The sequence below is a fragment of the Halichoerus grypus genome, chromosome 10, assembly GCF_964656455.1.
Source record: "Halichoerus grypus chromosome 10, mHalGry1.hap1.1, whole genome shotgun sequence".
NCBI classification, from domain to species: Eukaryota; Metazoa; Chordata; class Mammalia; order Carnivora; family Phocidae; genus Halichoerus; species Halichoerus grypus.
This window is the reverse complement of record NC_135721.1, coordinates 971,895-998,642: the sequence shown is the minus strand read 5'-3', so window position 1 is coordinate 998,642 and position 26,748 is coordinate 971,895. Positions and strand designations below refer to the sequence as shown.

The window sequence follows — 26,748 nt, the reverse complement described above, 5'->3', positions numbered from 1 at the left end:
TGCAATGATGGAAACCTTAAAACAAAGCAAATCACCTAAAACTTCTTGCTTTGTGAACTTAGGAGTTTGTTAGCCTTTTTAATATAAAGTGTAAATCGACTTCTGTTTTTGAGGATCTGCCTTGCAGAATCCTGCTGATTTTGCATGGTTTTTCCAGGCCCTTCTGCATGCTGAGAGGGTTTCTCTGGGCCTGCACTTCCTCGAGGTCGGAAGGGGCAACACTTAGCATTAATTTTGGGGAGTTCCTGAATGTAAGCACGACGGGGCAGGGGCGGCCTGTGAACCCCACCGGCAGGGGTGAAAATACCTCCTCCCCACAGGCTTCTGGGGGAGCCCTGGCAGCAGATTCTGATTTCAGCTCTAGTCCTGCTACTCACGAGTGAGTGACTGGGGGCTCGTTGCCGGATCTGTCTGTTTCTGAATCCTTGTTTGCCAAATGCAGGGATTTCTTCTAACCTAATGAGAATTCTCCTCCTCCTTCCTAAAACCGACCACCTTTACCATGCCCTCACGTGTCAGAAGCCACATACAGTGGAGGTGGACCATGAAGCTCACCGTGATCTTGCCCTGAAGTCATAATTTCTAGGAGCCCTTGAGTGACTTCCTGCACTACCCTGAGATTCTCTGCGTGTAGCGACTGCTCAGTGCAGAGATCGCCACCGATGATGTGCTTCGTGCCTTCAGTGAGGGGGTCTGGGAAAGCCATCAGAACCCGCAGGCGATGGCCGCCATGGATGTCCACGAAAGGCTTGACAGTGTAGGGAGCACTTAACACAGACGTGATCTCCTGTGGTCCTGTTCTGTAGGCTTAGACATTTTGTCTCTCCAGGCACGTGTAGACCTTATTTCAAAAGTTAAAGAATGGGGGGAGGGTACTTACAGTGTAACTTGGTTAATTGGCTTGCCTTTAACGTAAGCTTTATGTCAGTGATGACAAATGGGCCTAAGGATCCAATGTGGAGGGAGAGCAGAGGGGACAAGCAGACACCCGCTGTGCATGCGTGTGCGTGTATGTGTTTCCATGCATGCGCACATACGTGTTCTTGCATGTGTGCACATGTCCACACGTGTGTATATGCATGCGCGTGTGTGTGCGGATGCCGCACATGTATCCGACACAGGTGCGCACACTCGTAAATACGTATGCAGTCACTCGCATGCACACTGCCGCCTCCCAGCATTACTGAAGGGCAGAGTTTTCAAACCTCACCTTGCTCTTCCTGGAGAGATTATTAAAACTCAGACTACCAGGCCCCACCCCCAGAGTTTCTGATCCTACAGACTTGGGGTGGGGCCCAGAATTGGCTGTTCTAGCACGTTCCCAGGGATGCTCCTGCTGCTGCTGATCAGGGGACGCCACTGAGAACATTGCTTAAGAGCATCCTCACCATTCCTGGATTAATAAATCCCTGCTGATACTTCCTAAGAGTGGGAATCAGTTCAGGTAAAACGCAGCCTCTCTGATCTGTGGTGATGACTTGGAATTTAGTTCCTATTGGGAATCCATGGCATCTTCATTCCCTGGGCCTGTCTCTCCGGGTCCGGGCCACGCGGCCCCTGACTACCTCTCCTGCGGCTTCTCCGAGGCTGGCCGTCTCTGCGGGGCCCCTCATGTATACAAGGTTATATTGAGAGCACAAGTGCTGTCCCTCCGTCCCTCAGACTGCACGCTTCCTGGCGTCCTGCCCTCAAGCTCACCCCATTTTCTGCCCTATTCAAGACGTTGTTAAGTCCATGCAAGGACTTTACATTTCAGCTGTTATGTGCTTCACTTCCAGAATCTCCGTTTGGTTCCTTTCTGTTGTTTAAATTTCTCTGCTTCTGTTGGGAAGGGGGCCTCTATGTGCCCCTCCCTGGCTGGGCGGGCGTGTGGTCTTTCTCTGGCTGTCTGCTGGGAAGCCGGGAGCTGGCCTGGATGCTTAAAAAGAGGCCCAACGGGGCGCCTGGGTGGCTCAGTCATTAAGCGTCTGCCTTCGGCTCAGGTCATGATCCCAGGGTCCTGGGATCGAGCCCCACGTCGGGTTCCCTGCTCAGCGGGAAGCCTGCTTCTCCCTCTCCCACTCCCCCTGCTTGTGTTCCCTCTCTCGCGGTCTCTCTCTCTGTCAAATAAATAAAAAAAAAAAGAGGCCCAATGATAAGATGCGACCATATATGTAAGTTTAGATGTTGCAGAAGTTTCACTAAAAATTGGAAGCAGGTTAATTTTACCGACGTTATTTAGCTGTGTATCAGACACGCTCATATTTCAGTGTGTAGTCCGTGTGCCGGTGTGTTAAAGGCACTGAACTCGGCTTCCCCCCGAGGTCGTTCAGATCTGGCGTGGGTCTCCCTGGACCCCAGGTCTCTGTGAGGCCCGGCCCACTCAGGCGCTCTGAGCTCGTGCGCGGTGGCCGCGGGGTGCGCGGCGGCCTCTCTCCAGGCGTCCCCCGGGGCTCCTGGCACGGGCCTCACACCCGCGGGCTGGCCTTGGCGCGTCAGGAGGTGGCCAAGTCCTCTGTCCCTCAGTGGCTTGCGTTCCAGACCCCACGAGGTTTCCGTGTTGCTCCCCTCTCTGTCAGAGGCGTCAGAAGCTGCGTGAGCCCACGCCACCGTCCTTCCTGAGGACTTGAGGCCTGGCGTCTTGGTTGGACGATGTCCCGACCGGTTCTGCTGCGCGTAGCGCGTGGCCCCTCACGTTCCAGGGCGTGCCTTCTCCACGTTGGCCCCGGGGCGTCTGTCCAAGTCCTGGGAAAGCTTGTGTTTGTTACATGCCAGGAGACAGCTTCCCCACCACCGTGTTTACACTAAAGCCCAGCTAGCCAGTCTTTGCTCATTAACCACGACCCCACATTCCACACGGGGGACGGGGCCTCTGGACGCACCTGCCCTCCCCTTGGGGACCTGGCTTCAGCACCTCCCCAGTGGACGCACTTGCAGTGTTCTTAGTGTGCATGTAGATCAATTTCTCCTTAAAAGCCACACGTCAGTGCAGGGGAGGCGCGTTCCCGGAAGAGCGTGCTGGTGGCTCTCGGGAACCAGGGAGAGCCCCCGGGGTGAGGGCCAGGTCAGCTGCCCAGGGCAGGTGGAGACCGATGCCTGGGGCCTCCGCTACCCTGAAACCCGACCCAGAGCCAGGACGCAGATGCCCCAATGTTCCATGTTTCATTTGCTCACTCCTAAGTCAACACAATTCATTTTAGCGACTTAAATACTTTCTGAAAAGCCTTTTATCGCACCATAGACTAGAACCAATTCTGTAAATCATTTATGACTCTTAAATTGGCTCAAAATAATCAGATTCCTAAAAAGTTCATGAACATGTCAGGAGAGAAGCGTCGTTCCTGATTTAGACCAAGTGTTGCTCCAGGAGCCTGTGTGGGTTTCCTGGGACGCCGGCGCCGAGCCCCGCACACGGAGCTCCCGCAGAAGCACCAAGGCTCGCGGCTCTGGAGGCAGAAGGCCCGAGATCAGGCCTGGGTCCTTCCGGGGTGCTGGGCAAGAATCGCCCCGTCTCCCACAGCCCCCGGCCTTTGCTGGCTTGTGGTGGAACCGCAGGAGTCCTCATGCGGCCCTCTCCCCTTGTGCCTGTCTCCAAATTTCCCCCTTCTTTAAGGACACCACTCATACTGGAGTAGGGCCGTCCTCATACTGTGTTGATCTTGTTTTGACTGGCTGATCTCTGCAAAGACTTTCCAAATCAGGTCCATTCTGAGGCACTGGAGTTGGATTTCATGTGAATGGGGTCTCCCAGTTGATCCCACGATAATCCTGCTGCACTGTTACGGGGGTTGGGCCTGTGAGCAAGGCATCTTAATTTTTCTAAGACTCTATGGTAAAGAAAGTGGCCTTTCATTTACTTTTCTGTGACTTTCATAAACATTACAATTATAAATTTAAATTATAGGTTTTAATTGAGTTTATATATCTTATATTTTTTACTTTAATCTAATTGATGGGTTTTAATTCAGAGGGTAGAAATGGACATCTGCATGCCTTCTGCCCCCGAGCTCGTGGCCCCGGGGCCGAGCCTGCGCCTGTCCCGCGGAGGGGCCGCCCCACCAGCTGCCCTGCCCTTCCCCCACGGCGCCGGCAGCCTCTGTGTGGACGTGGCCTCGCACTCTGCTCTCTCCTGGGCTGCTCAGGTCGTCCCTCTGTTCCTGAAACATCAGGAACTGTTCTCCCAGCACACATTTAACTATTTAAGCTGCCTGGAAGTACTGAGTTAGGATCCACGCTGCACGCATGGATCTTTCCAGTTCACGGACGCTGGGTCTGAACTCGTCCCTGAGAGGACACTGTGGGCAGTTCGCAGATGAACTGCTGAATTCCAGCTCGAGAAGTTGTTGGAGTGGGTGCCGGGGCGACTCCGTGGAGTATGTGTGGGTCGATCCTGTGTCTGGGGAAGGCTTGACGACCTTAGGTTTGGCAGAAGATGGGTGTAGGGTTAGAGTAAGTTTTTATCTCCCCGTAAGTGTTGTTTAAACAAACTTCTGTAATGTGATATGGCTGCCCTGTCATGCAGATAAATATTCATTTATCATTATGCAGTTAGCCTCACTGAAGAGATGATTGGTCCAACGAATGAGCTGTGAGGTTAATTCCTTAAATGTCTTATCGTCGTGCTGGAACTGAGTCAGATGACACAGGACCAGTGATGACTGCATATTTCTCTATATAAATGCATTTCTTGTTTTGTTTTTTTTCCCCAGGGATCTTCGCTTTAACAGAATCAGAGAGATCCAGCCTGGGGCATTCAGGAAGCTGAGAAACTTGAATACGTTGTAAGTCCAAACATTCTATTGGGACCCAGTAGGAAACAAGTATAGCAATCACCACACCTTTCACCTGTGGTCAGCCCTGATTTCCGTGGTCAGGGGCACGAATGAGGAGAGTGGACTTGGGACCCTAGAACAGAACATGCGCGCCAAGATGCCAGGCCTGTGGACCCTGTGCTTGGCCGCCGTCCTGTTTTGTCTGACATCCGTGGACCTGTGTGGGTCCTCATAAGTGGCTGTGACCCAGACCAGTGGCCACGTGATCCCCTTCTCTTCCTATGAGTAGTAACTCAGTCCCCAGCTGGGCCAGATCCATTCACCTGTGCTAACTAGTTCACACGCCCCATCGGAAGGAGGAGGGGCCTGGGCTTCTCCTGGGTAGCTGGACCCAGGAGGATTGGGGGCGCCATCCAGTTGTGCACCCATGCTTAGTCTTCAAGGATGGACAGACGAAGGGAATGGGCCTGACTGGCGCTGAGAGGTTCTGCGGCTGACCTGGGCTGCTGTCGAGTATCCTGAGCTTGTCAGGAGGCTGGCGTCTCTGGTTCTTCTGCTCCGGAGGGCGGCTGTGGGCACAGGGGGATAGGCAGGGCCCTGGGAGCCTGGGGGGCGGTCCGACCCTGGTGAGACCACCCTGCACTGGCCTTCCACTCAGCTGAGGTGGACAGTCCGACAGACAGGAGGACAGATAGCTACTCCTTTGCGTCGGAGAGGGAATTTGGTCGGTGTGCATACGGAGGGGATTGGTGTGCGGTGACAGGGACGCCCGTGCCCTGAGGAAACGCGTCATCACAGGGTGAGCGCTGAAACGCTCCCGTGTGAATGTAGCGCTCGGCGGTGTCGCTGCTGAGGTCCGTACCTGAATCCAGCCGGTAGGAATGCGTTCCCACAGGGTTCAGAGGGGTGCTGGTTGTAATTCATACTCAGACTTTCTCTCGTAGGCTTCTCAACAATAACCAGATCAAGAGCATACCTAGCGGAGCATTCGAAGACCTGGAGAACTTAAAATATCTGTAAGTGAACAATCAGTCCTTTTCCCCCAAAGCTTGTGTTGTTTGTATATCGACTGTTTAATCACTGAGCTGAATTTTTTGCAGCTTGCAAATTAATATAAATACATCCGTCTCTTAGGGTCCATTTTCAGAAGGTGACTGAATTTTTGGCTGGGATTTTTAAAATGAGTTAAAACTGCGCTGCGTGATGCTTAGTGTGTGTGTCTTCAGCCGTAAGTAAAGTAGGTGGAATGAGATTAAAGCCACAGCCCTGGAAGGTGGTGTGGGAGCAGGTGACTGGCGGCCCCTCGCTGGTGTGCGCGCCGGGTGGACGTGCCAGGAGATGGAAGCACGGTTTCCAGAGGCCTCTCCCGCTGTGGGCGAAGTGTGAGAATTTCACTCGTCTGCTAATTTCCCAGTCTTCCTCCGAGTGATTTCACCTCTTCTTATTTTTAGGTAGTAAAATTGTAGTTTGCTTTTTAAAACTGATTTTAGTTAATTAAGAGCATTTAAAACATGAGTTTTGCAGGTTAAAAGATGACCTTGCGGGCAAGGGCCGGCTTAATACCTCTGCAAGCACTTATTTTAGGACTGGAAGCCGTAAGGCAGACATTCCAGTTACATTCCTGGTTATAGATAAAAGTATGTGTCTTGTGCTTTGAGCAAATTATTCTTACTTGTAAGACTTCGATGACCTTTCAAAGAGAACCATTTTAATGAGGGATTTAGATCAGTGACTTTTTTGGGAAATTTATGTCATAAGTGAACCTGAATGTCTATAAGTCATGTTGATTTTTAAAATAAAGTCACATTGTTACATGTGTGTTTTGAAACTTCTATGATTTTAGATGTCATTGGTTCTTAACTAAGTGATCACTTTACTGTGTTTATAGAAATATATATTCCTCAGTGAAAGTAATCGAAACTGTTAGGTATAAATATTTTTCCATCACTTTCGGCATACTTTGTTAATTTTTACAATAGAATAGAATAGAATAATGTATGAAAATTATTAAGCCTTGTTGCTCATTTTAAAAATGAGGAAAAGGCCTTCTATTTATTCTTGAGTTTTTATTTATTTGATTTGTTTTTAAATTTTAAGTTCTGTACAAGTTCCAGAAGAAAGGTTTTGGTTTCTTAGAAAGCAGGTTCAGTTAGGTGATAACCAGCATCTGTAGTTTGTGTGTGGGTCATTTTGTTTTTTATTTTGTATTTTGCTTTTGGTTTGAATTAATTAAGAGCAACTTATTATTTAACCTGCAAACATATTTAGTGTGAAATAGTTTGGGATACCTTGTTTTTCACTTAAAATGATTTTTTTTAAGTAATACTTAGTAAGCCTCGCCTGCTGGCTGGCTCCCCATCGAGGCACCTGTGCCCCAGCCTCGCCCTCCCCCCCATTTCCACGATGCCCACTGGTGGAGGGCACCTGGTCACTGGGGAGGGGGTAAGGGCCCTGGTGAGGAGGGACCCCAGGAGCAGGGGTGAGAAGGGGTCCCACTTCCCCATTTGATCCCCATCCTCGGCAGGAGAGGGCACTGTGTGCAATTTAAACATTTGAGAGCTCTCATGAAGTTTACTGATTATTTCTGCCTTTATATTTAGTCCATGCTTTTAGAAGTTGAGTCCTGGTTATCTGCTGGAACCCTAGTTACTTGTAGGAAGGTGTAAACCTTCCCCTTAACTGATATTTCCAAAGGATGCGATTAAGTCCGGGGAGGGGCCTCCTGTTCAAAGTGGACTCTGTGGTGGAGTAGAGTACTCTTTAGAACCCATTATCGGAAGATGGTCAGTGCCCTTTATTCTTACGAAGACAGAGGGTGCTCCCAGGTCCTCTAAACACACGTTCTTCCGTATCAGCAGGGCTCAGTTGTCTCGCACTCCCGTTGTCTTTAAAGTGTGTGCCAAGTGACGATGCACCGGCAGGCCGTTGCTCTGTTGTGTTAGAGAAGTGAGCCCAGAAACCCTGTTTGTAATAATGGGGGAGCAGGAGCTCCCTCCAGAACGGAAGTTGCCAGTGGACAGGCCGTATTCTTTTAGCTTTCGAAATACTAAATTTCGGTGATCCTGAGGGGCTGCTCTCTCCACTTTACACAGGAAGAGACTGAGGCACAGAGACCTTAATACCGTCTTCAAGAGCACACAGCTAGTGGGTGCAGTTGGAGGATTCACACCCACGCGGCCTGGCGAAGTGCCTGCCACGTCAGGCCTCTGTTGTGGGCACCGGGCTCTGGACCGGCGGGTGAGCGCCGCCTGTTCGTGCCGCGGCTTGCAGCTCTCCGCGGGGTCACCGCAGCTGATTTGTGCAGAGGGAGAAGTGACAGCCACTTAGCGGGATGGTGGCAGTTAGAGACGGTGTAGCGGGTCCTGTGAAACAAGCCTGCCCCGAATACCGTGAGCTAAAGTGCAGCGGTGCACACTGTCCTGGGAACGCAGCGTGCAGGGGCACGGCATTAAGACAGAGCAGGTGTATTTGCGGAAGAAAGTAGGTAGAAGCCCAGCTGGCCGGTGTCGGGGTGCAGAGAAAAGTGCCTGCTGACGTCACGGTGGGGACGGCGTGGAGTTTGAGGTCATCGGCTGGGGAGAAGCGCCAAGGGCTCACGTCTCTGCACCTGACACAGAAATCACGTCTGACGCACCACGACGTTGGCGGGGTTCACGAGATCTGCTGCCGCAGAGACGTGTTTGTTAGGAGTCTGAAGTTTAGATTTCATGTAATTTTCCCGTGTCATGAACTATTAGTCTTCTTTTGAAATTTTCAGCCACTGAAAACCATAAAACCATTCTCAGTTTACAGACCATATAAAAACAGGCAGCGGGCCAACTCTGTGATTCTTCCGACCTGCCCTTGTTGCTTCTGTTTTGCAAGAAGGATTCTGGTGGGTGAGAACACATTTAGGCTTCGTATCGTCTGCCCCCCTAGTTGTTCCTGGGTATCTTAAAACACGCAGGTTGTGGAATCTTACAGTCAATGCACATCACGTGTGTGGGGAGGTGGTTCTGTTTTCTTCAAGCTTTGGAGCACGTGCATGGTCAACAAGTCACAAGCCACACTCCAGAGCCTGTGACTTTTTGGAAGACAAGGCGGTGGTTGGAGAACCTCCCGTTTGGAGACTTTCCTTTGAGGAAGGGCCAGGAACCTCCACGAGGGGAGCCACACCACCGTGTAAATGTTCTGTTTGTATTCTAATACAATCATTAATTTGAAAACTCCCTCCATGTGTCAACGTAATTCTTCTTTCCATCTGAAGTCGCGGCCTCTCGTGTGTGTGCTAATGCCCCCCGTTTCTTGTTTCAGCTATCTATACAAGAATGAGATCCGGTCAATTGACAGGCAAGCATTTAAGGGACTTGCCTCTCTAGAACAACTGTAAGTGTCCCTCTCCCGTCCTCGGCTGTCTTGGATGTCACCCCTTTGCCTCTTGTAGGAAGATGAACTAAGTTTGCTGTTTGCACGATGCATGTTTGTACTAACGGGGACGTAGGGAGTGTGTGCATGCCAAAGGAAAGAGCGGTTCTGTCCGACCCCCCTCCACCCCGGAATGGACGGCACTGGTTTCTGCTGACGGCAGCCCATGCCGAGCATCCGTGACCCAAAGAACAGTGAGACTGAGCGGCCCCCACCTCCACGGGGCTCCCGATGTAAAGCAGAGACAGACTTGCGAATGAGGAAAGGTCTTCGGGGAGGAGTATCCGGGGCAGTGCGGGACGAGCAGGTTGTTTTCATTGTACCCTGTTTCCTGTTTGTGACTCCCCACACATCCAGCTAACTTTCTGCTTTTTGCCGTTATTCTGGAGAAAATAAACTTTCTTCGTGTGTTTCTAGTTAGTGTATGTTGGATGTTGTTTCTTTGGTGGCATATGAAGTCAGCATGTTCATTTTTGAGTAGAATTCCTGGTAAGAGGAGTTTTTCTGGTTTGTTTGGGCTGAAGTGGTTCCGAGGAGTTTCAGATGGCCATCCAGTTACAGTCACGGGGCTGGACAGGGCCGTGGGCTGTGACGCGTCCTGACGTCTGTCTGCGTATTTCCTGGCCGGGCACAGAAGCGTCTCCAGAAGCGCAACGGCAGAGCTGGGGTGGGGGTCCCCCGAAATCAGGTGCTTTGGAAGCACACGATGCTTGTGGGTCTAGGTGGGTCTTTATTCCAGTGGGACCTGCTTTGCTGAGCTCACTGTGCGTGGCGTGCAGTAGGACTGGGAAGCAGTTGTACGTCAGGTTTGTATGATCTCCGCTTTGGGGAGGACCAGAGTTCAGAGGGTTGCAGAAACACATGGGAGTGTCTGGAAAACATCCAGGTGGATGGAGAGTCTACGAAGGACGGAGTTCTTGCATCTGACACGCTTCTCCTGGGGTGGGGGCAGTAAGATAATCATAGCCAACACCCAGAAAACCGTGTCTGATTTAAATGTGCTGAAAAAATTAGAACCAGGTGGTGCTCACCCTGATGAGGCGGGAGTCGGTTTATCTTTGCGGAGAAGAGGCAGAGTCTGGGGAGAAGGGAGGCTCCATTGCACCAGGAGCCTGGAGCAGGCTGTCTGACTAAGCGTCCTGGGTCAGGATGCCTTCAAAACCCCGGGCTAGGTAGTTAGGGTCTGGGCCACTGAGACGTGGCTCTCCTTCCGTGAATGTCGGCGAGTGTCTGACGGGACGCAGAGACACTTAGGACCAGGTCCCGCCCGCAGGGAGGGTGCTGTGTGAAGAGATGAGGCTGTTCCTGGTGGGTGTGCATGGTGCCGTGGCCCGGGGCGTGGCTCCTGCCCGGGCTCCCCCTCCCCACGCCAGGAGCCCCTCCACACCCTCCGGAGGCTGCCAGCCCTAAGCTGCTGGGAGTCGGTGGAACGTGGGCTCCAGCGGGCTCCGGGAGGCCCTCCTCGTCCTGTGTGGTGAACATGTGACCAGAGTCAGAGAGCGTAGATTGGCGTTGGGACCCACGGCCACCTTGGGGCCGTGGGAGGGTGGTGGCACCCAGGCTGCCTGGAGCTGTGGGCACTTTCTTGGCCTGAGCTCGCGGGCCCAGCCCTGTGTCTGTGGGCAACAGGAACACGCCGCAGTGAATCAGGACCAGCAGGCCCTCCCTCCTCCTCCCTCCTCCCCGGACGCCTCCCCAGGGCCCAGCCTGCCTGCTAACGAGGGTCTCCTTCAGGCTTCTCCAATGACGGCCGCTCAGTGCGGATTTTCCCCCGTTTGGGCTCCCGTGCACCCTGCTCCCAGGCTTCCCACCCTGGAGTGGAGGTCGATGGGCAGGGACCTGTCTTCGGGAGGCACGGGAGGCGAGTGTGGGTCTGACCTGAGCTCTGTGGGCTCTGCAGCTGCGTCTGCGACCTCCCGACTCGGGGTCACCGCGGCGCCCTCCCGGGGAGCTGGGCCAGGGAGACAGGGACGGGCTAGGAAGGGCAACTGAACTTGGGTGACCTTGAAGTTCCAGTAACTTCAATGTTAGTGAAGGTCTCTAAGGGGTCCAGGGTGCGTTTCGAGAACGCTCTCTGTCTGGTGTTTGGGTTCGTGATGAAACCTGTAATCGCTCGCGTCTGTCCCTGTCTCTCTGCCGGGCCCCACGTGAGCGAGCCGTGGAGGGCGGAGACCTCTCTCCTCCTCGTGTGGGTGGGGGGCTCGCTGCAGAAGCATCCCCAGCACAAGGCCACGTCCAAGTCCGTGTCCATTGTTTCACCTAAGGGGAAAAACACTGATTTTCACAGTGAGAAAAGCAATATTCAGGAAAATGAGGAGAAATTAGTTGTACCAAAAAATGTATGAATATATGGAAAGTAAGGAAACATAGCAAAAGAAGCGTGAATGCTGTATATTCGTATAATTGAGCACGTTTGAGGAAACACAGGGTCTTACTCCTCATCACTTCTGTGGCTAATCCTATGCTCAGTCTGAAACTGAAGTGTAAGTTCCTCCCCCCTAAATTCACATAGAGGTTAGAAGACTGAATGAAGGTATTCGTCTACTTACCTATGTGCTGTAGGGAAGGTTACATGGACTTTTTTCCTGCAAAGGCCCACGTACTGCACGGAGGTCACGGCCACGTGGTCAGGCCCCGGGCGTGGAGGGGCCTCGGGCAGAGTCACCGACAGCCGGTCAGTCGTACGGTCTGTGCCGTTTTAATTGTATTTAATCTTAGTATTTGATGATTTCACTTGTTTTCCACACAGTGTAGGAAATCTAGAGAGTTACTGACATATGAATTTGAAAGGACTTAGGAAACATTTTTTTGAGCAGGAAATCTAGATCTGCAAAAAGTAAAACTGTTTAAAAGCTCTTTCTTTCTTTTCTCTCTCTCCCTCTTTTTTTACACTTGTCTAGATATCTGCACTTTAATCAGATAGAAACTCTGGATCCAGAGTCATTCCGACATTTGCCGAAGCTAGAAAGGCTGTAAGTTGCATTTCCTCCCACCCGCCCGTGTCCGCCCGCGGTCCTGGGCCGTCGCCCCGTCCAGGTTCTGCAGGAGAGAGGAGGCTGTTCAAGCCTCCGAGAACTGGCCGTGCAAAGTCCCTGCTCCTTGTCTCACAATGCAGAGGCGGGACTGACAATTGTCTCTTTGGGAATGGTGATAAAATAGAAAAAAAACCCTAGTTCTTTTCTGGGCTAAATAACATTCTCAGATTCATTTGTATGAAATAATGGAATCACTGAGTAATTTTTTAAAAGCTGATTTATTTGACTGTTGACACTGTTTTCTACTCATATAAGAAGCATTTTTTTTTTTTTTTTTTTAAAGATTTTATTTATTTATTTGACACAGAGAGACATAGCGAGAGAGGGAACACAAGCAGGGGGAGTAGGAGAGGGAGAAGCAGGCTTCCCGCGGAGCAGGGAGCCCGATGTGGGGCTCGATCCCAGGACCCTGGGATCACGACCCGAGCCGAAGGCAGACGCTTAACGACTGAGCCACCCAGGCGCCCCTAAGAAGCATTTTTTAAAATCTGGTTTGTTGTATTGTCTCTTTCAACAGATTTTTACATAACAACCGAATCACACATTTGGTTCCAGGAACATTCGATCACTTGGAATCCATGAAAAGACTGTGAGTATGTGTTCAGTGCAGCGCCGTGTCCCCGCGGCCGTCCACCGGTCCCGTGCTGGGCTGTGGAGCGTGGGTCCCTCTCAGGAAGGGGCAGGAGGCCCTGAACCCTTGGAGCTGGTGCGGCTCGGAGCCCTGGTGACTCGGGAACTGTGCCAGCAGACCGACCGGTTCATAGGCGAGCAAGACATTGCTAAAGTCAGTTTTAAATTCTTCAGATTAATTTTTAATCCCATTTTGCCTATTTCAGTGGTGGGATTAAGATCCTCGGAGAAGGACTCTACCCTGTTCCCTGTACTAAGCGTTCCCACAGCTAGACGTTAAGTACGCTGGCCTCCAAATTCTCCAGGCCTCTAAAAATACTTCTTCTTATACCGAGTACTTAACTTTACTAGAATAAAGGTATGTGAGTGCTGGCGGAGACAGTTACCGGACGCCTTCCGGTGCCTTCCGTGCTTTGCCCCGTGGCCGCGGGGCTGCTCTGCGGCTGGCCATCCGTCCCCGTCCCGTCCCCGAGGGTGTGAGAGGGGCTCGATGTCAGGAAGTGGAGAATCGGGCTAGGAAGGGTAGTTTCCGCACAGGTACAGTGAACTGAGACAGCCGTCCTCGCTGCTCAGGATTCCTTCTGATAAGGCCGTCAGCCGCCGCACTGAGAACGCGACGTGGGGCCAGGGGTGCGTGGGCCCGGGCCCGTGTGCTCGACCCCACGTCTTCCTGTCTTCCTCCCGTCAGGCGGCTGGACTCCAACGCGCTTCACTGTGACTGTGAAATCCTGTGGCTGGCGGATCTGCTCAAGACCTACGCCCAGTCGGGGAATGCACAGGCGGCCGCCACCTGTGAATATCCTCGACGCATCCAGGGGCGCTCGGTGGCCACCATCACCCCCGAAGAGCTGGACTGTGGTGAGTGAGCAGGACGGAGGGAGGCGTCCGGAGGGCGCAGCACGGGCAGGGCCTGCCTTCTGTGTCGGTGTCCCCAGATCGCGTCTTGGTGGGACCCGACAGCGCGCTCCTTGGCAAAGCTGCTGTCTGCACGAGCATCTGTAAGCAACTGTTGGGTTCCCCAGCTTTCGTTCCCCGTTCCTGGAACGCACTGTGTCTCCCGCTCCCCCCATGGCCGCAGCTGCTGGGCCCGACTCCCGGGTGCTCGCGGGGCGGGGCCCGTGGGGCTGGCAGCGGTCCCTGCCGCCCAGAGCCTCTGCCCGCTGGGCCGTGCCCACGGGCCGCACCGAGAAACCGGTCACGAGAAAAAGGAGCAAAATCCGACGGCAGGGCAGAATCTTGCTTAGAGTGCCCAAGGACTCCTTCGCTTATTATTTTCATTGCAGCACTTTCTGGGGGGTGCTAAAATTAGTTTCTCTAAAGCATCGTCGTTTTTAAGTCTTAAAGGTCTGTGTCCTGGAAGCTAGAAGTCCGTAGCTTTCAGCAGTCTCCCGCCCGGGACACGGCTCTCCTGTCCGCATCTGGATTCCTTCATCAGCCGTAGACGTGTGTGCTTCGCTGTGCACGCAGCTGCCTCGGGGTGCGCTGTCGGGGGCCCTGTGCCGCGTGAGCCCATCCTGCTGCCGGGCACGGCGGGTCTCCGGCTGTCGGGGGCCACGCTGTGCAGGAGCAGGGGTACTGGGCGGTGGGACTTCGGGGACAGGACTGGTTCCTGGGACAGAGGCTGGGGCTGCGCGCTCGGCCACCCCTGAGTCTAAACCTGCCCCACACGGCAGATTCCCCCGGGCCAGCCCAGGGTGTCCTCATCTGGTGTCCGCTCCCTCCTCTGGGGCACAAGCCGCCCGGGCTCCCACTCACCAGCCGGCTCTGACTTTACCCATCGGGACCAGGCTCGGGCGCCGCGGGTGTTCTGTCTGCCTCCCCGGCACTGTGGTCGTGGAGAAGGAGAATGTGCAGCACCCACAGGTCCGCAGACTGGAGGAGGCAGCTTGTCTGGCCCGGGGCCATGGGAGGGGACGCACCCCCGGGGGACGAAGGACAAGGGCTCTGCTGCCCTGCCCTGCATGGTAGAGCTTTCTGCTCTCAGCGTTGCTGTAGCTAAAAAGCATCATTTTCTATTGACTCAAGAACGGCTTTTCACGGAGTGTGCCCTGCACACAGGTCCCTCACCCTCTTGAAGGGTGAGCAGCCACTGGGGCCTTGTTGGGTGCGTGTCTCCACCCAGGCTCTTAGAGGTGGATCTGAGGGTCAGAAAACGCTGGGTAAGGACTCAGCCTGTCTGTGTGGAGAAGCCTGTCTGTCCTTCTTGTGGGAGCATTTGTGCTTGGGATATATGTTTGTTTGGGATTTTCTCGTGAATGTGAGGGATTTGGTTTGGGGTCTTGTTTACTTTTATGGGACCATTTAAGACCCAGAAGATCTCCATTTCCTTCTTGGCACAGAAAGGCCCCGGATCACATCGGAGCCCCAGGATGCAGACGTCACCTCAGGGAACACCGTGTTCTTCACATGCAGAGCAGAAGGCAACCCCAAGCCCGAGATCATCTGGCTGCGAAACAAGTAAGTCGGGTGCTGGCAGGCTGCCGCGGTGCTCCCTGTCCCCCAGGTGCCCTGTGGGCTCCGCTGTGCACTGACCCCTGCAGACGCCCCTTGACACTTGTTCTCTGCTGCGGAGGGAAAGGTCTAAAGGAGAGAATTTTCTGCTGTAAAGGGGGGGCACTTTGCTCCCCCTGCCAGGGGTGAGGAGTGGGGGGGCATCTTGGTTCTTGACCTGCCCACGTTCTGTGGCCAGAAACTGGCGGGTCTGGGCACTGGGGCTCCGCAGCTGGACCACTGGGACCAGTCCTCCTGGCTAAGGAGGGGTCCTACCTGCTGGGGACAGCGTCTTCAGGGACGCCCATCAGGCCAACACTTACGTACTTAGCTCCTTGTGCATCTGATTTGCCTCAGGAAACACGAGTCTCCCCGTTGATCCACAAGCATTTTGGGTGTGTGGGGGCAGAGGTGTAGGGGAGGGTGCTCCAGGGGCCAGCCCCCCAAGGGCCCTGTGTTAACGAGGACACTTTTGGGGGTACGGTGAGAACTGACTCCTCAGAAAGAAACTGTTAACCCGAAAGCACCTTGTCGTGGCTCCTGTGCCCGTTCTCACGGGGACACGGACAGACACTCGCTTGTCGGTGGATCTCGGCTCTCAGCACTTACACTCGGAGCTCGCGGGCCGTGTTTGGTCATGACCGGGCGAGGAGGATGCCCCCCCAGTCATCGTCCCGTCCAGCGCTGGGCTGGTGAGTCCAGCAGCGTTCCCAGAGAAGATGAACGAGTGGAACAGGGATCTTGGCATCGGGAGCCGTCAGGTGCAGGAGGGGAAGACACCTTCCTGCCTGGGTTTGTCGCCATGACCTGGGCCCAGCGCTGCGCAGGGACGGACAGATGCTGGCCCAGCCTTCAGATGACCTGTTACCTTGGATGACTCTGGACTTGTTGAGATTTAAACTCCGGAGTTAACATAGGAGGAATAAGTATGTATTTAAAAGACAGAAAAGCATCGATTCGGCCGAGCCCTTTACACCTGCTTCCATAAATAAACACATTGATAGCAGAAGTTAAAATGTCAGAGCCAAACATAGCAGAGTGAAAGCCCAAAAGCCCTGGGTCTGAAGTCTGGTGCCGGGCTCTCCCTCCACTTGCCAGCCTCTCTATGGGCCTGGCTCACCTGCTGACCTGCCTCACCTGGGGGTCTGCCTCACCTGCTGGTCAGTCTCACCTGGGAGCCTGGCTCACCTGGGGGCCTGGCTCACCTGCTGACCTGCCTCACCTGCTGGTCAGTCTCACCTGGGGGTCTGCCTCACCTGCTGACCTGCCTCACCTGCTGGTCAGTCTCACCTGGGAGCCTGGCTCACCTGGGGGCCTGGCTCACCTGCTGACCTGCGTCACCTGCTGGTCAGTCTCACCTGGGAGCCTGCCTCACCTGCGGGCCTGGCTCACCTGCTGACCTGCCTCACCTGCTGGTCAGTCTCACCTGGGAGCCTGACTCACCTGGGGGCCTGGCTCACCTGCTGACCTGCCTCACCTGCTGGTCAGTCTCACCTGGGGGTCTGCCTCACTGGGGGCCTGGCTCACCTGCTGACCTGCCTCACCTGCTGGTCAGTCTCACCTGGGGGTCTGCCTCACTGGGGGCCTGGCTCACCTGGGGGCCTGGCTCACCTGCTGACCTGCCTCACCTGCTGGTCAGTCTCACCTGGGAGCCTGGCTCACCTGGGGGCCTGGCTCACCTGCTGACCTGCCTCACCTGCTGGTCAGTCTCACCTGGGAGCCTGGCTCACCTGGGGGCCTGGCTCACCTGCTGACCTGCCTCACCTGCTGGTCAGTCTCACCTGGGAGCCTGGCTCACCTGGGGGCCTGGCTCACCTGCTGACCTGCCTCACCTGCTGGTCAGTCTCACCTGGGGGTCTGCCTCACTGGGGGCCTGGCTCACCTGCTGACCTGCCTCACCTGCTGGTCAGTCTCACCTGGGGGTCTGCCTCACTGGGGGCCTGGCTCACCTGCTGACCTGCCTCACCTGCTGGTCAGTCTCACCTGTGGGCCTGCCCCATTATCTTGAATGAATTTGCCAGAAACCAAGGAAAATGTTTCCTTTGAATTTTTCCCACTATGTTCCTTTTTCTCCTTTGGCAAGAGGACTACTTTAAAACTTTAAAATCTTATAGATTGAACATGTAAATAATAAAGTAAGTTGATGAATTAGAGATGTGGTGGGTCAGCACTTTTTCTAGAAGTACTGACTAAGCTGGAGTCTGTGTGGTAGGGCAGTTTCCTGGACAGGCCAGGTGCCCCGCCTCCAGGTGCCAGGTGCTCAGGGGCTCCTCCTGTGTGGCTCTGGTGTGTCCTCGTGCTTCAAGAACCTGAGTACCAGACTTCTGTCTTTGTAGTAATGAGCTGAGCATGAAGACAGATTCCCGCCTCAACTTGCTGGACGACGGGACCTTGATGATCCAGAACACACAGGAGACGGACCAGGGGATTTACCAGTGCATGGCCAAAAATGTGGCCGGGCAGGTGAAGACACAGGAGGTCACCCTCAGGTACTTTGGGTCTCCAGGTACGTGCAGAACATGGTATACAAGCCTCCCCCAGAACGGCCTTTGCTCACCACGCCCAGCCGGGTAGGGATGTGGGCAGGACGTGGGCGGGACGGGGGCAGGACCAGGGTAGGGACGTGGGCGGGATGTGGGCGGGATGTGGGCAGGACCAGGGTAGGGATGTGGGCGGGATATGGGCGGGACTTGGGCAGGACCAGGGTAGGGGTGTGGGCGGGATGTGGGCGGGATGTGGGCGGGACGTGGGCAGGATCAGGGTAGGGATGCGGGCGGGATGTGGGCGGGACATGGGCAGGACCAGGGTAGGGACGTGGGCGGGATGTGGGCGGGACTTGGGTGCAGTGGTCTACAACCAAGCACCCTCAGCCACAGCCGTGCAAGCGTGGTCCTAGGTCACCCGCAACCTTTGCTCTGCCTTAAAAAAAAAAAAAAGTACACGGACTGACATTTTCTTGAAGGAGTCCATTTGTATTTGTTGCCGTGAGCAGTATGTTTAGATTTGCACGTTCTGCATCTTACTTGAGATTGTTTGTCCAGTCTTTTCTGAGTTCCGAGCCTTCCTTTGGCATAATTACCGTCCTTCTTCCATTTCCCGCTTCCAGTTTGGAAGTCACACGGCGTCCTCTGTGCTGTTGGTTGGCCTACCGCGTTCTTAGGTTATCAGAGTCAAAGTTACCCCCTTCCGCTGTGTCCAGGATGGGCTGAGTTCTGTTTTCCCAGTGTGTGAAACACTCACTAGCGCCTGGCCGTGATGTCTTTCCCACTTTCGAATCCCGTTGTTTCTTTCTGCATCTCTGCTGTTCCGTGGCGCCATGTCCTTCCCCCCCAGTGGCGTGGGGGCCGGGCAGCATCCCCACGCGAGGACCAGCTTTCGGGTGACAAAGCCTGGAGTGAGATTCACTTCTCCCTCCACTGATTTTGGCTGTCTGTCACCGAGGGGCAGCTCGTGGGTCAGCCGGACTCGGAGCTTCCTGGGTGGCGTCGTGTTGGGCCTCGCCTTGGGCTGTCCTGATGCCGCTTCTCATGTGTCGACTTGAGCACGTGTCCTCCCGGTGGATTCTTGTCCCTGCCAACGGCTTCATGCTCTAGCTTGCCGTGCTCCGGAAATGCTAGTATTAGGATCATTTCTGCATTTCCTATCCTCTGCTCTTCCTTAGATATGTGGGTGACGGAGCTTCAACGTTAACCAACATGAAAGACGCAGAAATGTGTTTCCTGCTTCTTGCCTCACCCACTAAATTCCTACCTCCATCCCCACTCCCCCAAATTCCGGCCAGTGCCGCCTCCTTCATCCCTGCCTCACTGGTCTTTAGTACGTCACTTCTCTTACACTTTCCTTTGGGAAAGTGGGAGTCGTTACCTGGTGGGAACGTGATCTATTTAACTGGTTCTTTAGCAGGAATACCTGAGGGTTTTTCCCCCCAGGTCTTTTGCTATTTCAAGTCCATGTCGCTTTACCCAAAACCTCTTCGGCCTGCTATCGTTTGGAAATCAGAAATCTGGGAAATTTCAGCAGGCCACCTGGTGCATGGTCTTCTGAGCCGCCTGGCGCTGCCGCGGGGTCCCGGGTCCCACCCTGTCGTCAGCGTCCACGGCGAACTGTGTGAATAGTCACAGCACGTGGGATAAGTGAAGACTGTAAATGCCTCATGCCAGATAGATCCAGTTTTAGAAATAAGTGATGAAAAAGTATTTTGTTTTAGGAGCATTTCTGGATTCTAGAATTGGGGAGAAGGGTGTTGGCCTGAATATGCATCACAGGAATGTTTTAAAAACCTCCCTTTTTGAGTACATACATTGCTTTCCATGTTTGTAAGCTCCTAGCAGAGTAACTTCTGGGTGAAAGGGTGCATGGACCGCGGCGGTCCTGACGTGCGCGTCTGAGCCGGCCCGCAGTGGGGATGGCAGCTGTGGACACCGCCCGCTAGTGAGTTCTGTTCTGCAGACTCCCTCACAAAACCTGCATTACTAAGGGTGTGGATTTTTCTTCTGGATTCAGAGCTGAAAAGTACTATCTTAGTGTAGTTTTAATTTATATTTTTGGTTTGGGGAGGGAAATTGCTTATTTTTATATGTTCTAAATATAGTTTAAAAGCAGTATTTTATGCCAGGAAGAACCTCTAGCCAAGTCTGACCAGACTGACCCGCTGTACTTAGAATCAACAGAAGTGGGGGTTCTCCCTGGGGCTCAGGCCGCACTGAGGGAGGCAGGGGCCATCTGTGAGGCGCTGGCCGCCCGCCCCGAGCCCCGGGCCACGCTCACCCTCGCTGCTGGCACGATTTCTGACACGGGAAAGAAGATGAGAGCGCGTTCTGATTCAGTCGTGTTTGCTTTACTTACTTTAAGGGCCGCAGACGGAATGAAGATAGAACGACCCAAGCAAAATGCCGTTGCTGACCTGGAGGGAATTAACGCAGAACTTGTGTTTCGTTGTGACAGCTCGACCCGCTTTTGTAATCCAGCCACAGAACACGGAGGTGCTGGTCGGGGAGAGTGTCACCCTGGAGTGCAGCGCCACGGGCCACCCTCCGCCGCGGATCACCTGGACCAAAGGGGACCGCACGCCCCTGCCCGAGGACCCTCGCGTGAGCATCACCCCGTCTGGCGGCCTCTACATACAGAACGTCCTGCAGGATGACAGCGGGGAGTACACCTGCTTCGCATCCAACGGCGTGGACAGCATCCACGCCGCGGCTCTGATCATCGTCCAGGGTGGGTCAGGGCGCCCGTCCGTGCACGCGCAGACCCTCGCCCGGCAGCCCTCCCCGCACAGACCCCGCCCCGCCCGCCATCCCCACCCTGCGCCGGCAAGTTGCTTTATGTTTCCAGCATGCTTCCCGCATCTCCCGTCCTGACTTGGTGGTAGGTGTGTTTTCTGAATGGAGGCTTCAGGAGGCTTGTATTTCGGGGCTTTATTTCTGGCTGTTATCTGTGGCTGAGAGGACCTGTGGTGTTGAGACCTCAGCTGGGTATTTCCAGATGTCCCAGGCGACTCCATGGTGAGCTTCTTAGTTTAGAAATAAATTGCAAAGTGGGGCATTTGTGTGGAAGCTCTAGACCGCAAAGTGCGAACTACGGAGAAATCAGTGTCCCCTGCTTCTCTGTCTTCGCGGGCCCCTCCCGCCTGCAGGGAAGCGGCCTCACGCGCAGTCCGTTGTGAGTCCCTCCACTGGCCCCTCCGCACAGGTGAGCACGCGGTCCTGGCGTCTGGTCCTTCCTTCTGTAGAGATGGGACTGGTCTGGATTTGGGGCTGGGACTCGGCCCCGTGGTAGTGAAGCAGCCCTGTCCCCACACAGCTGTTACGTGACGCTTGCCCGCTCCAGGTGCTGCCTGAGGTCCGACGGCCAGAGGGACCTTCGGGTCTCCTGACCGCCGCGGGCGGAAGCCGGCCTCCATCCCCTCCATCCACACCGTCCGTGCGGTCAGCCCGCGGCGCGTCGACCTAGCACAGGCCCCGGCAGGGGGCCGGGAAACACCGCTGTTGGACGCTCTTTCTGCCGTCGTGCCCTTCCCTGTGCTCGTCCCCCGCTCGCGGACGCTCCCCTGCTTGCAGACGCGCCCCCTGCTGCGCGGGTTCTTGGAGCCCTGGCGACGCTGACGCTAGCTTACGGCATCTGTGCCCAGAGCTGCCTTTGAAATGTTGTTTCCGATGTCTTCCTTCCGGAAGCTCTTCCCCAGTTCACCGTGACACCTGCAGACAGAGCTGTGATCGAGGGTCAGACAGTCGATTTCCAGTGCGAGGCCAAGGGCTACCCACAGCCGGTCATCGCGTGGACGAAAGGAGGTGAGCTGGCCCGGCACTTGCTGGGACGCGCTCCACACTCGGGGGCACGTCTGCCTGCCGTGCCCAGGCCCCAGCCCCCGTGAGCAGGGGTGGGGACGGTCCGCGTCTGTGTGTTCCGGCTGCAGGCCTGGCCCACGGCTACGGTGGGGACACGCAGGAAGGACTGTCCTTCCTGAGGATGCGGGTGGCCTTCTGCCTTCTGTCTCCCTCGCCTCCCAGATGGTGGCTGTCTTGCCTTTAATGTACACTTAATTAACATCTTGATGAAGTTTCATAGCAGATAGGATAGAACTTTCTGGAAACTGCCATAGCATTTGTTTGAAGCTCAGTGTCACTTCATTCTCTGGGGCTGTCACGCCGTCTCCATCCGAGGTCACATGGGTGATCACACTGATTCTTAGGGGGCGACCCCCGCCACCCCCGTTCTGCTCTAGCTGGTGAGCTCCTGGCCAGATGACGATGAAGACAGACTTCCCCGAGGGCGCCGGCAGCCTGGCTGGGAAGGTCTAGGGGAGGGGAGGTGGCCTCAGGGCTCTGTCCTGGAATTGACCTTGAGGACCTGCCCAGGGGCTCTGCCTTGAACCAGAGGGCCGCTCGCCGCCTTCCTCCCCTGAGGAGCAAGCACCCTGGGTGGGCAGGTGCATGAGCACCTAGCACCTGGACTTCTGTGCCCCTGGCGGGAGGGGCCGTGTGCTGGCACCTCACCAGGGTGTCCTGTGCTTTTGCATAACTCCAGCCCCCCAGCCCCTCCCCAGCAGTCCCTCCCCAACGGCCCCCGGTGTCCCGGCTCCTGCATCTCTCTTATCTGCTCCTCCTGCTTCTGGGGAGTTTCTAAGAGGCAGGGCGGCTCTGTTTGTCCCTGACCTGGCGGCTCCCAGCTGGTATGGAATGTCGCTCAGGAGGTGCCGAGCCCTGCCGCCCCTGACTCGGGCAGAGACCAGTCCGTCCCACTGTTCCGTTTGCTCCGAGAAAGTTCTGCTGCACCCAGCCTTGCTGAGTCCGAGTGGCCCACTCTGTGTCCATGCCTTTCAGGGAGCCAGCTGTCCGTGGACAGAAGGCACCTGGTGCTCTCGTCAGGAACGCTCCGGATCTCGGCTGTGGCTCTGCACGACCAGGGCCAGTACGAGTGCCAGGCCGTCAACATCATCGGCTCCCAGAGGGCCGTGGCCCACCTGACCGTGCAGCCCAGAGGTACGCGGCGCTGGCCCCTCCTGGTGGACGGACTGCTTTGTGCAGACCTGCTTTCGGGAAAGGCGGGCCTTCGGCAGCCAGCACTCACAGCTTAGGGCAGGAGCTGGTGAGGTGAGGGCTTGCGGTCTGCTCTTGAGACCCGGCCCCTCAGGTGGAGGGCGGGCAGCCGGCAGACCATCTCCCCTTCCCTCCGGCCCCTGTGCTCTGTGCAGACCGAGCTGGGAGGCAGAGGGAGGGCCCAATGCTGGCCGAGAGTGCCCTGGGCCTGCCCTGGCTGAGGACGAGGGGCCTGTGCTCTTAGGAGGCGTTTGGTATGAATGACGAGTGTCCCGGGTTCTCCTCCTCGGTCAGCTCATTGTCCCTTGCTTTGCAGTCACGCCGGTGTTTGCCAGCATTCCAAGCGACATGACGGTGGAGGTGGGCACCAACGTGCAGCTCCCCTGCAGCTCCCAGGGGGAGCCCGAGCCCGTCATCACCTGGAACAAGGTACCGCCCGTGGGGGGCGGGGCACGGGTGTGGCAGGTGCCCGCCAGCTCGCGGCTTCTCCGCACCATCCGGAGCAGAGAAAGCATCCTCACCACAGCCCGAGTTAAACGATGCTGAGGGATCCCTACTAACAAAACCAGAAGCAAACAAACCCGCATTCTCTTTTTCACGTTCTTCTCAGTGACAAAGCAATGAAAACCCTCCGGTTAGATCCATGGCCCCATCGTCAGTGGAGAGGTTTTTTGTTGTTGTTCCATTTTCCTGGGTTGCTTTTGTGAAGCCCAGTAGAAAATTGCATCCCGGTGTTTAGCCATTATGAACGAGGGTTTCAACAGGACATGTGTCCCTGGAGGACAGGGTGGCCATGGGCAGGGGGCCCCCACAGGGAGGTTTGAGTTCTGGGGGACACCCTGGCCCTCTCCCACGTCCCCCCACTGCCCAGATCTCACCTGCCCTCTGCCGGGACCACGTGTGGCCGTCTCGCTGTCCTGGTGGGCTTGTTCTTGTCCTTCCTCTGCCAGGCCCGTCGCCTGCCCTTCTCAGGGGTGGCTCAGGTGTCCTGTCGCCCAGAAGACCTTGCCCAGGGCCCTTCTCCGTCACTGGGTGCCCGCGCTCTCTGCCTTTCCCACTTTCGTGCACATCCCACGGGGGATTGTGTGCCCCCAACCCCTGATCCTGGAGAATCCAAGGGACTCGGTCTCTGTCTTAATCTTTTCTGGATCTTTCACAAGAGTTTAAGAAAAGTTCCTCTCAGTAAATTGGACTAAATCCCCTCTTCTCTCCAGTTTTGGATAGATCTGAGCGTAGCTTCTAGGCCATGTGCATCTGTGAGGTGCTGAGAGTGGTCCCCCCACCCCCAGGTAAAACAACTTCTGCTTCTTGGTCTCGTTCCTAGTATCATTCCTGTTCTGCTTTGCTCCAGGATGGGGTTCAGGTGACGGAAAGTGGGAAATTTCACATTAGCCCCGAGGGGTTCCTGACCATCCACGATGTCGGGACGGCGGACGCAGGCCGCTATGAGTGCGTGGCCCGGAACACCATCGGGCAGGCCTCCGTCAGCATGGTGCTCAGCGTGAGCGGTGAGTCCCTGTGGCCCGTGTGGACATTCCCCGGCGTGGGCTCACAGGCGGGAGGGGGCACCCGGCCTGGGGCACTTGCAGACCCACCATCTGATTCTCGGAAGGCAGCGCGTCCCTGGTTGTCGGGGGAACACGCCAGGGCCCTGGCACCACACACTCTTGCTGCCGCCCCGGGACTGCAGGCCAGTGTGGTCACGTGCCCTGTGGTCAAGGCTCTCCGTGAGCGCGGTTTAGTGGTGGGCATGGCCGTCTTCCAAACCCACTCAAATTCGACAGTGTGTAATTTACGGTCCCCATTTGGCAGGCGTGTGCCCCTCTGCCGTGCTCACTTGCTCCGGATGGGGCCCCCGTCTTCCCGGGATGAGTGTCCTTAATCAGGGGCCGCTCCCTGCCCTGCACCCTGCCAACCACGCTGGTCCAGCGTCTGCGTCTGCCCCTCACCTGCCTCCTCCACCTCTTCTGTCTGCACGGCCATCTCCCTGAAAGGGCAGGTCCCGTGACCTGTCGCTGATGCTTCCCACTGTTGTAGTGCCAGGGTGAAACCGCATCCTTAGGGCTGACCCCCACCCGCGCCCCAGGCACGTCCCCTCTAGCTTCCCTGTGCTTTCTGGGTGGCCCGTCCTGAGTGCCCACATTTGGGTCTGTGCTTCTGCCTTTCCCACCACAGCTCACCCACCCGCCTTTCCCACGGGCTTGTGAGCGCCCCAGGTGGGGCGGGTCTGCTTGGGCTGGGTGCCCAGCACCCCCGGAGCCTGAAGCCTGTAGGCACTTGCCAGACGGGAACCATAAGGGAATAACCGGGAGCCTGGTTTTGGGTGTTTTTTTTAGGGAAAATGTTATTTTCCCACTATATATGGTGTGTGAAATGGATGTAAAACTCAATTGATGAATTCTATAACTTTTTTTTAAATGACAATTTTTGATACCTAAAAATAATGTTACTTTGATGTGAATTAGTCGTATATATGAGATTTAAAGATAATCTCCCACCCACAATCCCACCTCCAAGAAATAATCTCTATTAACGTTTTGGTGAATTTCTTTTATTTCTTCTAAAGATAGTTTAATGTTTTAAATTATTTTTGTGATCATTGCTTAGAGAACAACAAATCCGTCATGCGTAATAATGAAATATTGGAGTCACAAAATTGTGTAAAATTATCTGATCTGTTTGTCTGCCACTTAGCATAAAAGTATTAGGTTCCAAAAATTAGTACATTTGGCCCCGTTTGAGACACACCGAGGTGGGGGTTGTGCCGGGGGAAAGGCCGCTGGGCATGTTTCAGCCGTGTGGAGGGGCCCGCCGACAGCGGTGAGTGGGCTGGGCCTGCGGAGCGCGCAGGGGTGGCCGCACCCGGCTCTGGGCAGGGCTGGGCGTCAGGCGCTGTCGGGGGCCCGAGGGGTGAGTCGGGCGGCACCTTCCGGCTCAGCGCAGAGATGCTGGTGGCGGACAGGGACGAGAAGCAGGCTGGAAGAGCGATCCGACCCTGAGAGTCGGGGTTGGGGGAGGCCGTCGCAGAGGACCACCCCGAGCAAGCAAACTCTGAGACGTAGAGCCGCGTGGCATGGCCAGTGTGAAGCCTGAGGTCGGACGAGCCGAAAGCCGGAGGCCAGTGGAGGAATCGGGGAGGCCAGGCTGGTCTGGGGCCTTGTTGGCCACGCCGTGGTTTGGTTTTTATTCTGCGTATGTTGGAAGCCCCTGGAAAGTTCTGAGCAGGGCGTCTGTGAGCCGGCTGCTCTCCTCAACGGTGACGTTGGCCGTAAGGGACGGTGAGTGTGGAGGGGGAGGGGAGGACGGTGGCCGCCAGCACCAGAACCGGTGGTGCCACGCCGCAGGTCTGACGGGCCTGCCGACGGCGGACGGGGCCTGGCACCGTGGGCACCATCCGCTGACCGGCAGCCACGCCCGGGCCGCTCTGGCGCGAGGCATCTGGCGGGGAAGGAGCAAGCAGCCAGACGCATGAGTAACGCAGTAACGTAACGGACGACTTCCTGTTTTCCCAGTTCCTGATGTCAGTCGAAATGGGGACCCGTTTGTGGCCACATCGATTGTTGAAGCGATTGCAACCGTGGACAGAGCCATCAACTCGACCCGCACGCACCTGTTTGACAGGTACCGTGGGGGCGGGGGTGGGTGTGGACCTCTGCTCGCTCAGCCTCTGGGTAGAACAGAGCTGTGACCTGTTTCATCCGAGGGAAAACCTTTTAATTTAAAAATCATAATCAACGTTGGCATCAAGTTTTGTGGGGTTCGGACAACAAACGACACGTCCTTTCTGAGTAGAAGCGGAACCAGGATTCACAAATGAGGCATTTTTAGAAAATCTGAACTCGTTCCATGGGCTTGTTAATGAGTGATTTGGCAAGAACAAAATCTCTCGGGCTGTAGCGT

General features: G+C 55.4%; 1 protein-coding gene across 6 annotated transcripts in view; it reads left to right on the top strand.

Moving 5' to 3' along the window:
* PXDN (peroxidasin) overlaps positions 1-26,748 on the top strand; it is a 78,702-nt gene that overhangs the window by 32,510 nt on the left and 19,444 nt on the right. For 3 of the 6 annotated variants that reach the window (XM_036081597.2, XM_036081599.2, XM_078055889.1), the window contains exons 2-15: positions 4,689-4,760; positions 5,696-5,767; positions 9,045-9,116; positions 12,056-12,127; positions 12,708-12,779; positions 13,509-13,678; positions 15,160-15,277; positions 17,647-17,816; positions 20,255-20,527; positions 21,484-21,600; positions 22,633-22,791; positions 23,165-23,277; positions 24,200-24,356; positions 26,361-26,469. In XM_036081597.2, coding sequence (XP_035937490.1) covers positions 4,689-4,760; positions 5,696-5,767; positions 9,045-9,116; positions 12,056-12,127; positions 12,708-12,779; positions 13,509-13,678; positions 15,160-15,277; positions 17,647-17,816; positions 20,255-20,527; positions 21,484-21,600; positions 22,633-22,791; positions 23,165-23,277; positions 24,200-24,356; positions 26,361-26,469 — 1,746 coding nt within the window. Of the gene's footprint in view, positions 1-4,688; positions 4,761-5,695; positions 5,768-9,044; positions 9,117-12,055; positions 12,128-12,707; positions 12,780-13,508; positions 13,679-14,493; positions 14,684-15,159; positions 15,278-17,646; positions 17,817-18,143; positions 18,867-18,971; positions 19,127-20,254; positions 20,528-21,483; positions 21,601-22,632; positions 22,792-23,164; positions 23,278-24,199; positions 24,357-26,360; positions 26,470-26,748 lie in introns of those variants that run through there. The other 3 variants (XM_036081596.2, XM_078055888.1, XM_078055890.1) reach the window with 3 other exon arrangements.